This window comes from Saimiri boliviensis, chromosome 17 (genome assembly GCF_048565385.1).
Source record: "Saimiri boliviensis isolate mSaiBol1 chromosome 17, mSaiBol1.pri, whole genome shotgun sequence".
Taxonomy (NCBI): Eukaryota; Metazoa; Chordata; class Mammalia; order Primates; family Cebidae; genus Saimiri; species Saimiri boliviensis.
Window position 1 is genome coordinate 7,187,356 of NC_133465.1, and position 14,766 is coordinate 7,202,121.

General features: G+C 42.1%; 1 protein-coding gene across 2 annotated transcripts in view; it reads right to left on the reverse strand.

Annotated features, from left to right (window-relative positions):
* Positions 1-1,840: 1,840 nt before the first annotated feature.
* The window catches only part of TEKT1 (tektin 1), a 35,427-nt gene continuing 22,501 nt past the window's right edge, over positions 1,841-14,766 (reverse strand). For both annotated transcript variants that reach the window (XM_074388104.1, XM_010339751.3), the window contains exons 10-11: positions 2,634-2,830; positions 1,841-2,145 (exon numbers count right to left, since the gene is read on the reverse strand). In XM_074388104.1, the coding sequence (XP_074244205.1) occupies positions 1,938-2,145; positions 2,634-2,830 (405 nt within the window). In that variant the 3' untranslated portion in view covers positions 1,841-1,937. The remainder of the gene's footprint in view (positions 2,146-2,633; positions 2,831-14,766) is intronic.

Here is a 14,766-nt window from a genome sequence, read left to right on the forward strand (position 1 = left end):
GGCACTCTGAGAGGAGATGTTCAGCACCTGCAGCCTAGATCAGAATTAAGCCAGTGCTTTTGGCCTCAAAGGGGCTTTCTCCATCCCAAATCGGGAACATCCCTTTCTGATGTCAAAGAGTCTCTGGACCAAGGAAAACCTCGATTGTAAAGCTCGCAGGAATTAGGCCCACACCCTGCATGGTCCTTGTGCCCTGTGACACCATACATGCCCACAGACAGCCAGATTCAGGGAACGGCAAGGATAGGAAGAGTTCTAGGCCATGTAGTCCATTCCTTACTTTACAGGTGGCCCTAAGGAAAGAGAGAAACTTTCCTGGCTAGTGTTGGAACTAGAAGCTAGGGCTTCTGAGCCTCACACTAACAGGTGTCCATAAGCATCAGGGAACCAAATGCTAGCAGAGCGTAGCAGCAGCTTCGCACGTGGGAGGGTGGTGAGATGGTAAACCTCACCCTTGGAAGGCATTCCTTCAATGTTAGCAGAATAAGGAACGAAGGAATGGTTTTTCACAGCAAAGGTCTTCCTTTGACGGTCACCCAGATAGATCCCTGAGCTGCTGCAACTTAGCGGAAGGCAGCCGCCACCCAGAAGCAGAGCTCTCTTTGGAAAAGAAACAGTAAGTATTTGAAACAGTCTTGCTGAAAACTTTTAAAGAGGTACGTAACCATTAAAATAATTATAAAGACAATTTAGCAACATGAACGATGGCTTGCAATTAACAGTGAAGGAAGAAAACCATATGAAATCGAGTCTATGCCATGAGTACAACTGTGCAGAAATTATGCTGGTATAGGGTGGGGCTGCTCACAACGGCTCACATTCATCAAACACTCGCTGCCCCACAATAGAGGCTCAGTATGAACCCCTTTACGGAGGTGCTTTCATTCAACGCCCCCTTAACCCTATCAGTACGGTCTACTGGAGATCCTGTACTGCGGACGGCAGACTCCAGAACCTACAGCCTTAACCATTGACTTGAACCCATGGCATGAATGGAATTTTTTTCTTTTTCTTTATGTTATTTGAGTATTTTAAAGAAAAAAACCACTCCCACTGATTGCTAATTGGTCTGGAAACTATCACCTAACTCACATTAGGTGCACATTAGTAAGGACGCACGTTACTGGTACCTGGAAAAGCTCGCACGTGGAGCCCGGGAAAGTCTGCCTCCTCTTTCTTAACCTGGCAATTTTGAGACTGCAGTTCCTGGGGTCTGCACACAGGCTGAGTACCCCCATCAGCTGCCCCTCCCACGCCTACCCCTCACAGCTGACATGCGCGTCCACAGGCACCCTTAGAGCCCTCCTCCAGCCTGTGAGCCGGAGATATCCCCACTCTGTGACCACATAACCCCAGACCACAGCAACCTGGCTCACCCACGCCTCATTCCCTGCCCCCACATTGAATTTCACTCTGAAGAAATTCTACAGGCTCAAGAGGACTCCTGATGGGGCCTGCCGCTCTTTCACCTAGGTTTTGTAGGACTTGAATAAGCTTCCTGTGGACCATCCAGAGGGGTCTATGTCAGCCATCACCACATTGTTTTCTAGAGAAAAGAAATTTTGAGAGCCAAGAGACAGCTTAGCATCCCATCTCATGAGCAAGAGGGGCGTGGTCTAGAGAGTGATCCACCCCGGCTACTTTACTGAATTGAACCTGAACTGAAATGTCTTGAAACCCTCTCCTGGGGCCCCAAGTCCTGTGGCATTATAAGGGTGGCCTGTGCTTAAAACATGGAATTTAATTGTTAGGCAAACACCACACCAGCAGCATAAAAGAAACTTGCCCCCAAATCAGCCCCCTGAGCAGGCTTGGAATGCCAGCCGAGAGGTTGCAGCAGGCTGCTTAGAGGCTCCGCCAGCCTGAAATGAGAGCTCTGTACTACTGTAACTACCGTTTACAATGTGGTTTAATGAGAATTGGAACTAGCCCGCCTATTAGCAGACAGCTTCAGGGCGGAGGCCCCCAGCCCAGACCCCATGGTCTTCCCCGTCCCGAAGTGGGATGGACTTCCTCATGTGCATACACAGCACTTCGTCAATATAGATGGTGTTCTCTTTGACCTGGATCTCCTCCTGCAGGGCAAGCTGTCTGCGATGCAGCCCTTTCAGCTCGACCTGAGCTTGGGCTAAAGTTTCCTTCAATCTAGGAGAAGGGGAAGAGCAGAAGAGAATCATTTCTCTCTATGCATTGCTTTCTCAGGGGAAAGAATGTTCCACAGTGTTCAGTGCAGCCGCCAGATTGATACGTCCCCTTCCCTTCCTCTCTCCTCATTAAGACAAAGATTTCACTAATTTTAAAATAAAAAGCATAATGAAAAACAAGAGATTTCAAATTGGTGGACACAGACCAGATTCATGACGTAAATACCTTATGAAATGCTGATGTTTAAAGGGCAGATTTTACCTCAACAACTAGATTTGGGCTTCTTTAGAATCATTCCATATAGGGTTCTGTTTTCTGCAAGGCAACAATTTTGGTGGGAGGTGGTGGAGACTGCCCTCTAGGGAGGATTCCGCAAACGTTACAAAGCAAGTAGGCTTCATTCACCCTGCTGGTCACTACCTAGCCTCTGCTTGAAATCGGGTTGGGAGTGAGTCCCCAAGGCCTTCTGCCCCTGGCTGCTAGCCTACCTTGCAACGTTGCAGGTGAGCTCTTGAACCTCCTTCATTAGCCTATACTGCGCAACATCGCGACACAGCTCCACATTCGGCCGGTGCGTCCTGGTCTCCAAGCGCGTATGAGCCACCTTGGCTGGCCCTTCTTGGTCAAGGATGGCTTTTTCAAGAGCTGTCATATTTTTCTCCTGGGAAACAATCTCTTCCATGACCTTACAAAAAGGATTAGAGTAGGTGAGGCCAAGTCGTGCTCTTCAAAACTCAACAGCTGACAGCAGATCGGTTGTGGTCATGTAAGTTAGGAAGAGGGAACCTCAGATTTCTTCTTAAGCAGGAGGCCAGAGTCTGAGCTCTCTTCCCTAAAGCAGTGATTGCTGGTGGGCAAGGTCACTCACCCAGCCTTAGAACCTTATGGACTGAAGGGACAGGACCGGGCATTGTCACCTCATCTACCCACAGGAAAATGCCCTCAGCAAAGGCCTGGCCAGAGTGGGATCTCACTGCTGCTCAAAGCCGCCTGCTTGCCTTGGTACAGGATACCTTCGTATAGCGAGCAGAAAGCTGCCTATTTTCCTCACCACTCCCCACTGCTAGCACCAGCTCTGTCCTCTGGAAGCCTGGGAAAAGAAGGAGCAGTTCCGTCCGAATTCGATTGGTCTTTTTGTGAGTGACTTTATGCACAGAAAAAGACTACTTTTAAGTTACTTGGTTTTAACAAAATTAATATTTAACTGGTTTAAAAATGTATTTCTTCATTAAGCATTTTTTTAAAACTTTACATCTGCTTTTTTTTTTCTATCTACACAAAAGTAGATAGAATAAGGAACCTCGTATACCCATCATCAGTTTGAACAATGAGCAATAGATGGCCAATCTTGCTTCATCTATGCTCCTGTCCATCAGCTTAGTTATTTTAAAGCAACTCTCAGATATTATTTCACTTAAATATTTGAGAATGTATTTCTAAGCATAAGGATTCTTTCTTTCTTTTGAAATAACCACAGTACCTTTATCACACCAAAAAAGAGACAAAAGATTTAGTGATTAAATTTCACCAATAGTTCCATATATTTTGGTCAGAGTTGGTTTGTCCAAATTATATCCCAATGAGGTCCAGAAATTGTACTTTGCTTTCTTAAGTTTCTTTTAAAACATTTCTTAAGCTTTTAATAAGTCCAGTTCACAGATATGCTATTTTTAAATTTAGCAAATATCAACAATTACTTTAAACTGATTTTGACTAACAGTTGCTCCCACTTCAAACTTAAAGTTCTTCGAATATTTATTTAAAGCAGCATTTATCAATTTGATATATAATATTTTAAGAGATTTGAATTAACAAATAAGACCTTCTGGAGTTCTTAAATAGATTTGTCAATTAATAAATCAGTAAAAAACGATGATGCTTTGAATTCTCTTAAATATTCTAATGCTATCTTCAAAGCGAAAGTTTCAACTAAAATCATTGGCTAAAACAATTATTTAATTGCATATTGTAAAGTAATTTGTGAAAAACAGGCCAAATCTCTTAAATTTTACAAATACCTTAACCATCCAAAACACATAGATAACAATACACTTAGAATAAAACTACTACTGCAATGAGTGAGATCAAGAATCAGCAAACTATGGCCTATGGACCAAATCCAGTCTGCAACCTGTTTTTGCACAGACCATGAAATAAGAATTTTTTTTTAGAGCCATTTTAGGTTTAAAGAAAAACTGAGAAGAAAGTAGAGTTCGCGTAGGCTTTCCCCTCCCTACCTAGGCTTCCCTTATTATTAGCCTCTTGCATTAGTGTAGTCCATTTGTGATTCATACAATCGATGCGCCAATATTGATATCTTACTGTTAACTGAAGTCTATAGTTTACATGAAGGTTCTCTCTCTGTGTTGTACATTCTATGGGTGTTTGTTTATCTGTTTGGGATGGAGTTGCTCTGTCACCCAGGCTGGAGAGCAGTGGCACAGTCTTGGCTCACTGCAACTCTGGATTCAAGAGATTCTCCTGCCTCGGCCCCCCAGATAGTTGGGATTACAGGCATGTGCCACCACAACAGGCTAATTGTTGTATTTTTAGTAGAGACTGGGTTTTGCATGTTGGCCAGGCTGGTCTTGAACTTCTGACCTCAGATGATCCACCCACCTCAGCCTCCCAAAGTGCTGGGATTACAGGCATGAGCCACACTGCGCCTGGTAGAGTCTATGGGTTTTGGCGGAAGTGTAACTACATGTATCCACCTGTACAATATCATACAGAATATGTTTCACTGCCCTAAAGACCCCCTGGGGTGCCCCCATTGATCCTCCCTTCCTTCTTCCACCCACTGAAACCCCTGACAACCATTGATCTTTTTAGTTTCCATAGGTTTGTCTTTTCCAGAATGTCACACAATTGAAATCATGATTCATATCATACAGTGTGAGTTTCAGATTGGCTTCTTTCACTTAGCAATATGCATTTAAAATTTCTCTATGTCTTTTCTTTTTTAAAAAATGTATTTATTATACTTTAAGTTCTGGGGTACATGTGCAGAATGTGCAGGTGTGTTACATAGGTGTACACGTGCCATGGTGGTTTGCTGTATCCATCACTCTCATCTACATTAGATATTTCTCCTAATGCTATCCCTCCCCTATCCCTACACCCCCTGCTATCCCTCCACTAGCCCCCCACCCTCTGACAGGCCCCAGTGTGAGATGTTCCCCTCCTTGTGTCTATGTGTTCTCATTGTTCAACACCCACTTATGAATGAGAACATTTAGTTTTCTGTTCTTGTGTCAGTTTGCTGAGAATGATGGTTTCCAGCTTCATCCATGTCCCGGCAAGGACATGAACTCATCCTTTTTTATGGCTACATAGTATTCCATGTTGTATATATGCCATATTTTCTTTATCCAGTCTCTCATTGATGAGCATTTGGGTTGGTTCCAAGTCTTTGCTATTGTGAACAGGGCCACAATAAACATATGTGTGCATGTGTCTTTATAATAGAATGGTTTATAATCCATTGGGTAAATGCGATTGTGAGTCAAATGGTATTTCTATTTCTAGATCCTTGAGGAATTGCCACAATGTCTTCCACAATGGTTGAACTAATTTACACTCCCACCAACAGTGTAAAAATGTTCCTATTTCTCCACATCCCCTCCAGCATCTGTTGTCTCCTCAGTTTTTAATAATTGCCATTTTAACTGGCATGAGATGGTATCTCAATGTGGTTTGATTTGCATTTCTCTAATGACCAGTGATGATGATGAGCTTTTTTCATGTTGGTTGGCTGCATAAATGCCTTCTTTTGAAAAGTGTCTGTTCATATCCTCTACCCACTTTTTGATGGGGTTGTTTTTTTCTTATAAATTTGTTTAAGTTCTTTGCAAATTTTAGGTATCAGCCCCTTTGTCAGATGGGTAGATTGCAAAAGTTTTTCCCCATTCTGTTGGTTGCTGGTTCACTCTAATGATAGTTTCTCTTGCTGTGCAGAAGCTCTTTAGTTGAATTAGATCCCATTTGTCTATTTTGGCTTTTGTTGCCATTGCTTTTAGTGTTTTAGTCATGAAGTCCTTGCCCCCGCCTATGTCCTGAATAGTATTGCCTAGGTTTTCTTCTAGGGTTTTTATGGTGTTAGGTCCTATATTTAAATCTTGAATCAATCTGGAGTTAATTTTTGTATAAGGTGTAAGGAAGGGATCCAGTTATAGCTTTCTGCACATGGCTAGCCAGTTTTCCCAAAAGCATTTATTAAATAGGAAATCTTTTCCCCATGGCTTGTTTTTGTCAGGTTAGTCAAAGATCAGATGTTTATAGACATGTGGCATTATTTCTGAAGCCTCTGTTCTGTTCCATTGGTCTATATATCTCTTTTGGTACTGGTACCATGCTGTTTTGATTACTGCAGCCTTGTAGTATAGTTTGAAGTCAGGTAGCCTGATGCCTCCAGCTCTGTTTTGTGTTTTGTTTTGTTTTGCTTTGCTTAGGATTGTCTTGGCTATGTGGGCTCCTTTTTGGTTCCATATGAAGTTTAAGGTGATTTTTTCCAATTCTGTGAAAAAAGTCAATGGTAGCTTGATGGAGATAGTGTCGAATCTATAAATTACTTTGGGCAGTATGGCCATTTTCACGATATTGATTCTTCCTATCCATTAGCATGGAATGTTTTTCCATCTGTCTGTGTCCTCTCATTTCCTTGAGCAGAGGTTTGTAGTCCTCTATGTCTTTTCATGGCTTGATAACTCATGCCTTTTTCATGCTGAATAATACCACAATTTATCCATCCATTCACCTACCTTAGGTGTTTTCAAGTTTTGGCAATCAAAAATAAAGCTACTATAGACATTCATATGCAGGGTTTTGTATGAACATAAGTTTTCAATTCATCTGAGCAAATACCAAGGAAGGAGATTGCTGAATCCTAAGAGTATGTTTAGCCTTGTAAGAAACTGCCCCACTGTCTTCCAAAGGGGCTGCACCATTTTGCATTCTCATAAGCAATGAATGAGAGTTCCTATTGCTCCACATCATCACCGGCATTTGGGGTTGTCAGTGCTTTGGGTTTTCTGTAAGTGTATAGGAGTATCTTGTTGTTTTAACTTGCAGTTCCCTAATGACATATGCAATGAACATCTTTTCTTATGCTTTCTTGCCCTCTGTATATCTATATTGGTGAGGAGTCTGTTTAGGTCTTTTGTTCTTTTTCAGTTGGTCTGCTTCTTACTGTTTAATTTTAAGAGTTATTTGTATATTTTGGATAACAATCCTTTATCAGATATGTATTTTGCAAATATTTTCTCCCAGTGTGTAGTTTTTCTTTTCATTGTCTTATGGGTTTTAAAACTTTTAAATGGTTGTGGAGAAAAAAGCAGAATGTTGTCACGTGAAAATTATATAAAATTAAATTTTTAATGCCCATAAGTAAAGCTATATTGAAACATAGCCATGCTTATTCATTTATTTATTATTGCTTCTGAACTACCATGGCATAGTTAAGTCATGACGACCGACTGAATGTGATGTTCTTATGGTTTTGCACTGTTGCCCAGAGCACTATAAATCACAGTGACATGTTTATAACTTGACAGTTTTCCAACCATGTATCACCGTACAGTGACATCTTATTTTATTGTTTTATTAACAATGTGTCTTTGTCTGTTTCTGCTGCTATAACAAAATACCTGAGACTGAGTAACTTATAAAGTACAGGAATTTATTTCCCACAGTTCTGGAGGCTGGGAAGTTCAAGATCAAGGCCCTATGCAGTGTCTGGTTAGGATACTCTCCACTTCAAGGTGGCACCTTGTTACTGCATCCTCTGGAGGAGACAAACACTGCATTCTCACAAGGTAGAAGGCAGGGGGAAAAGGGCCTAGCTAGTTTCATCCAGCCCTTTTATAAAGCACTAAGCTCACTCATGAAGGTGGAGCCTTCATGGTCTCATTGCCTCCTAAAGACTCTACCTCTTAATACTGTTGCATTGGGGATTAATTCACAACATGAATTTTGGAAGGGACACAGACATTCAAACCATAGCACAGTGCATACCCATCATGTTAGAACAAGAAAAATGTGCTTTGTGAGTTGCATTTTTAAGTCCTAGTGGAACGTAGGTTCTGTTTATCAATTAGCTGTCAGACCACTGTGTTTATTTTGCAAGGACACTATAAGTTTGCTGAAAGAATATAATACACATTGACATTACCAGACTAATTCTCATCTCATAGAAAAGCAATCATCAGGGTCGGGATCCAAGATGGCCAAACAGGGAGAGCTCTGGAGTGCAGTTCCCAGCAAGAACAGCAGAGGGTGAGTGCCCACCACATTTCCAAACAAATTTTCACTGCCCATAGACCAGGATATTCCCAAGCTGAAAATCACGAGTTTTCGACATGGCAGTTTCAGCTGGTACCAGCTTGGCGCACAGAAAGTCACACAAATCTGGGCGGCCATTTCAACTGGAACCTGGAATGCCTGGGAGACAGAGCTGCCCATTCACCTGAAAGGGAGCAGGCAGAGACAGGGAACCAGGCAATCTGGCTTAGCGGGTACCATCCCCACAAAACAAGCAATCTGAAACACTCTGGATTGAGAGTTTCGCAGCAAGGACAGCTGGACCCAGGATGGTCCCACACAGTGAGGGGAAGGGTGACCACCACTACCAAGGCAGTTCACAGCAGCTGGGCAGAGCCTGCGGCAGCTCAGCAATACCTCTGCTGGCAGGCTGTGACTAGACTACTCTGCAGGGCAAGGCATCTATGAAAAAAAGGCAGCAGCACAACAGGATCTTATAAATAACGCTGACCTTCCCTCAAGCAGCTCCCCAACCCCTGTATACCCAAAGAGACACCTCATAAAGGAGAGCTCAGGCCAACATCTGGCAGGTACCCCTCTGGGATGAAGATAACAGAAGAAACTGGCAGCAACCCTTACTGTTCTGCAGTCCCCATGGGTGATCCCCAGGCAAGCAGGGTCTGGAGTGGACCTCCAGCAATCCTGCAGCAGAAAGGCCTGGCTGTTAGAAGGAAAAATAAGAAACAGAAAGAAATAACTTTATCATCAACAAAAAGGACGTCCACTCAGAGACCCCATTAGAAAGTCACCAACTACAAACACGACAGGTAGATAAAGCCACTAAGATGGGAAGAAACCAGTGCAAAAAGGATGAAAACACCCAAAACCAGAATGCCTCTCCTCGTCCAAGGGATCACAACTCCTCACTAGCTAGTGATCAAAGATGGATGGAGAATCAATCTGATGAATTAACAGAAACAGGCTTCAGAAGGTGGGTAATAACAAACATCTCTGAGCTAAAAGAACATGTGCTAACCCAATGCAAAGAAATTAAGAACCTAGAAAAAAGTTAGATGAGATGGCAACTAGAATAAACAGTTTAGAGAAGAATATAAATGACTTGTTGGAGGTGAAAAACACAGCAGGAGAACTTCACAAAGCATACACAAGTTTCAATAGCTGAATCGACCAAGCAGAGGAAAGGATATCAGAGATTGAAGATCAACTCAATGAAATAAAATAAGGAAAGAACAGAGTAAAAAGAAATGAATAAAGCCTCCAAGAAATATGGGATTATGGGAAAAGACCTAATCTACATTTGATAGGTGTACCTGAATGTGACGAAGAGAATGAATCCAAGCTGGAAAATACTCTTCAGGATATTATCCAGGAGAACTTCCCCAACCTAGCAAGGCAGGCCAACATTCAAGTCCAGGAAATAAGACAGCACCACAAAAATATTCCTCAAGAAAAGCAACCCCACGGCACATAACTGTCAGATTCACCAGGGTTAAAATGAAGGAAAAAGTGCTAAGGGCAACCAGAGAAAAAGGTCAGGTTACCCACAAAGGGAAGCCCATCAGACTCACAGCAGATCTCTCAGCAGAAACCCTACAACAGAAGAGAGTGGGGGCCAATATTCAACATCCTTAGAGAAAAGAATTTTTGACCTAGAATTTCCTATCCAGCCAAACTAAGCTTCATAAGCAAAGGAGAAAGAAAATCTTTTATGGACAAGCAATTGCTGAGAGATTTCGTCACCACCAGGCCTGCCTTACAAAAGCTCCTGAAAGAAGCACTAAACAAGGAAAGGAACAACCAGTACCAGCCACTCCAAAAATGTACCAAATGGTAAAGAGCATCGACACAATGAAAAAAAAAAATGCGTCAACTAATGGGCAAAACATCCAGCTAGCAACAAAATGGCAGGACCAAATTCACACATAACAATATTAACCTTAAATGTAAATGGGCTAAATGCCCTAGTCGAAAGACACAGAATGGCAAATTGGATAGAAAGTCAAGACCCATCGGTGTGCTGTATTCAGGAAACCCATCTCACATGCAAGGACACACATAGTCTCAAAATAAAGGGATGGAGGAAGATTTATCAAGCAAATGGAGAACAAAAAAAAAAAAAAAAAAAAAAAAAAAACGCAGGAGTTGCAATCCTAGTCTCTGATAAAATGGACTTTAAACCAACAAAGATCAAAAGAGACAAAGAAGAGCATTACATAATGGTAAAAGGATCAATGCATCAAGAAGAGCTAATGATCCTAAATATATACACACTCAATATAGGAGCATCCAGGTACATAAAGCAAGTTCTTAATGACCTACAAAGAGACTTAGACTCCCACACAGTAATAGTGGGAAACTTTAAAACCCCACTGTCAATATTAGACAGATCAACCAGACAGAAAATTAATAAGGATATTCAGGACTTGAACTCAGATCTGGACCAAATGGACCTAATAGACATCTACAGAACCGTCCACCCCAAATCCACAGAATATACATTCTTCTCAGCACTGCATTGCACCTACTCTAAAATTGACCACATAATTGGAAGTAAATCACTCCTCAGGAAATGCAAAAGAAAGGAAATCGTAACAAACAGTCTCTCAGACCAAAGCGTAATCAAATTAGAACTCAGAATTACGAAACTCAGAACCGCACAGCTTCATGGAAACTGAACAACTGGCTCCTGAATGTTGACTGGATAAACAATGAAATGAAGGCAGAAAGAAAGATGTTCTTTGAAACCAGCAAGAACAAAGACACAACATACCAGAATCTCTGGGACATATGTAAAGCAGTGTCTAAAGGGAAATTTATAGCAATAAATACCCACATGAGAAGTGAGGAAAGATCTAAAATCGACACCCTATCATCAAAATTGAAAGAGCTAGAGGAGCAAGATAAAAAAAACTCAAAAGCTAGCAGAAGACAAGAAATAACTAAGATCAGAGCAGAACTGAAGGAGATAGAGACACAAAAAAAACCCTTCAAAAAATCAATAAATACAGGAGCTGATTTTTTGAAAAGATCAACAAAATAGACAGACCACTAGCCAGATTAATAAAAAAGAAAGGGAGATGAATCAAATAGATGCAATAAAAAACAATAAAGGGGATATCACCACTGATCCCACAGAAATACAAACTACCATCAGAGATTACTACGAATAACTCTATGCACATAAACCAGTAAACCTGGAAGAAATGGATAAATTCCTGGACACTTGCACCCTCCCAAGCCTAAACCAGGAAGAATTTCAAACCTTGAATAGACCAATAACAAGGGCTGAAGTTGAGGCAGCAATTAATAGCCTACCAACCAAGAAAAGTCCAGGTCCAGATGGGTTCACAGCCAAATTCTACCAGATGTATAAAGAGGAGCTGGTACCATTCCTTCTGAAACTATTCCAAACACTCCAAAAAGAGGGAATCCTTCTCAAATTATTTTATGAGACCAACATCATCTTGATACCAAAACCCGGCAGAGACTCAACAAAAAAGAAAACCTCAGGCCAATATCCATGATGAATAGAGATGCAAAAATCTTCAATAAAATACTGGCAAACTGATTGCAACAGCACATCAAAAAGCTTATACATCACGATCAAGTAGACTTCATTCTGGGGATGCAAGTCTGGTTTAACATGTACAAGTCTATAAATGTAATCCACCACATAAACAGAACCAAAGGCAAAAACCACATGATTATCTCAATAGATGCAGAGAAGGCCTTCAACAAAATTCAACAGCCCTTTATGCTAAAAATTCTCAATAAACTAGGTATCAAAGGAACATATCTCAAAACAACAAAAGCTATTTATGACAAACCTACAGCCAATATCATACTGAATGGGCAAAAACCGGAAGCATTCCCTTTGAAATCCAGCTCTAGACAAGGATGCCCTCTCTCACCACTCCTATTCGATATAGTATTGGAAGTTCTAGCCAGAGCAATTAGGCAAGAAATAAAAGGGGGGTGTTCAATTAGGAAAAGAAGAAGTTAAATTGTCTCTATTTGCAGATGGCAAAATTGTATATTTAGAAGACCCTATGATCTCAGCCCAAAATCTCCTTAAACTGATAAGCAACTTCAGCAAAGTCTCAGGATACAAAATCAACGTGCAGAAATCACAAGCATTCCTGTACACCAATAACAGACAAACAGAGAGCCAAATCATGAGCAAACACCCATTCACAATTGCTACAAAGAGAATAAAATACCCCCTCGCCCGTCACGCAATGCACGTTCGTGGAGAACCTGGCGCTAAACCATTCACAGACGACCTGCTTCTGGGTCGGGGTTTCGTACGTAGCAGAGCAGCTCCCTCACTACGATCTATTGAAAGTCAGCCCTCGACACGAGAATAAAATACCTAGGAATACAACTAACAAAGGATGTAAAGGACCTCTTCGAGGAGAACTGCAAACCACTGTTCAAGGAAATAAGAGAGGGCATAAACAGATGGAGAAACATTCCATGCTCATGGTTAGGAAGAACCAGTATTGTGAAAATGGCCACAATCTCGAAGCCCATTTCACTTACGTGAGGCTTCACCCAGTTGAAGAAAGACCCTGTTCCCCCAATGCTACACTAACCTAGCAGCCAGTGGCCACATGTGGCTGCTGAGCATGCAAAATGTGCTTCAGCCTAAACAAGATGCACCGTTAGTGTCAAATCCTACACATCAGATGTCTAAGACTTAAAACATGTAAAATATGTCATTATTTAAGTCGATAACAAGTTGATGTAATACTTCATGTAGCAGGTTACACAAAAATTAAGTTCACTTGTTTTCTGTTTTTTTGTTTTTCTAAAAAGGCTACTAGCAAATATAAAATGACACATGTGGCTTGCATCACATCCCTCTTAGACCCTGCTGCCCTACAGTCTTTGCTCCTGTCACCTGCAGGGCGTTGGGCCCCTCTTTACCCAGGCTACCTCCTGCGTGAGCTCCTGAGTCCATCTGGTCCCTCCTGCAGTGTGAGGCCAGAAGAGGATGTAGCCTTTGTGTTTCCATCACAACGTGGTGGTGGGGACAGGTGCAAGCTCAGGAGTCAGGCAGACCTAGTTTCGATGCGCAGCTTTTCTTACTAGTCATGAGACTTTAACAAAGTGATTTGTCTTCTCAGCCTCAGTTTCCACATCTTTCAAATGGTGACATGTGATATTGTGAAATATTTGGTCTTCTTCCCCACTCCTAAAACCCTTGGCATCTCTGGAGTGATGAGTGTCTTTTGCATGCTGGTGAAATGTCTGTTGGCTGGTGGCCCTGAATAGCTTCAGGATGGAGGCTGGTCACCAGAAAGATTAAGGCAGGATTCAAGAGTTAGGACTTTCAGTCTTATTCTCCAACCTCCAGGAAGGGGAGAAAGGCTGAAGGTTGAGCTGATACTCAACCCAATCATGCCTATGTAATGAAGCCCCCATAAAAACCCAGAAGGTCAGGGTTCAGGGAGCTTCTGGATAGCTGAACACATGGAGGTTTCTGGAGGGTGGTGCCAGGAGAGAGCATGGAAGCTTCACACCCCTTCCCATGTGCCTTGCCCTATGCATCAAGCTGTTCATCTGTATCCTTAGCAATATCCCTTATTATAAATGGGTGGATGTAAGTCAAGTGCTTCCCTGAGTTCTGTGTGCTGCTCTAGCAAATTAACTGAACCCCAAAAGGACGTCATGGGAATGTTGATTTACAGCTGGTTGGTCCAACAGCACAGGATACAGCCCGAGACTTGTGACTGGCATCTGAAGTAGGGGCAGTCTTGTGGAACTGAGCCCTACTGAGCCCTGGGATCTGATGCTACCTCCAGTCAGACAGTGTGAGAACTCAGTTAAATTAGAGGACACCCAGCTGGTGCCTGCTAGAAAATTGTGTGGTTGGTCTGAGGAGCAATAAATACCTCTGGGGTCAGAAGTGTTGTGTTGAGGGGTGTGTGAAAGTGGGGAAAACGCTTCTCTTCCCTGTCTCTCAGAAGATGATAAGGATATCTACCCATTTCAGCGTTGCTAAGACATAGTAATGTAATGGCACAGGGCACCCAATGCAATGTGACTGTCATTCTTGTCATCAATGTTATTAACCATCCTTAAGGCGAGGTCACCACTTCAGATAAGAGCAGGACCATCAGCTCCCAAGTTCTAGATGCCTCTTCCATCTATGGATGGTTTGCTCTCAATGTTCTTTCAGCGAAAATACTTTCATTCATGCTGCTGCTAAGACATTCTATGCTAGTACAATTTTTTTTTTTTTTTTTGAGATGGAGTCTTATTTATTCTGTTGTCCAGACTGGAGTGCAGTGGTGCAATCTTGGCTCAACACAACTTCTGCCTCCTGGGTTCTAGCAA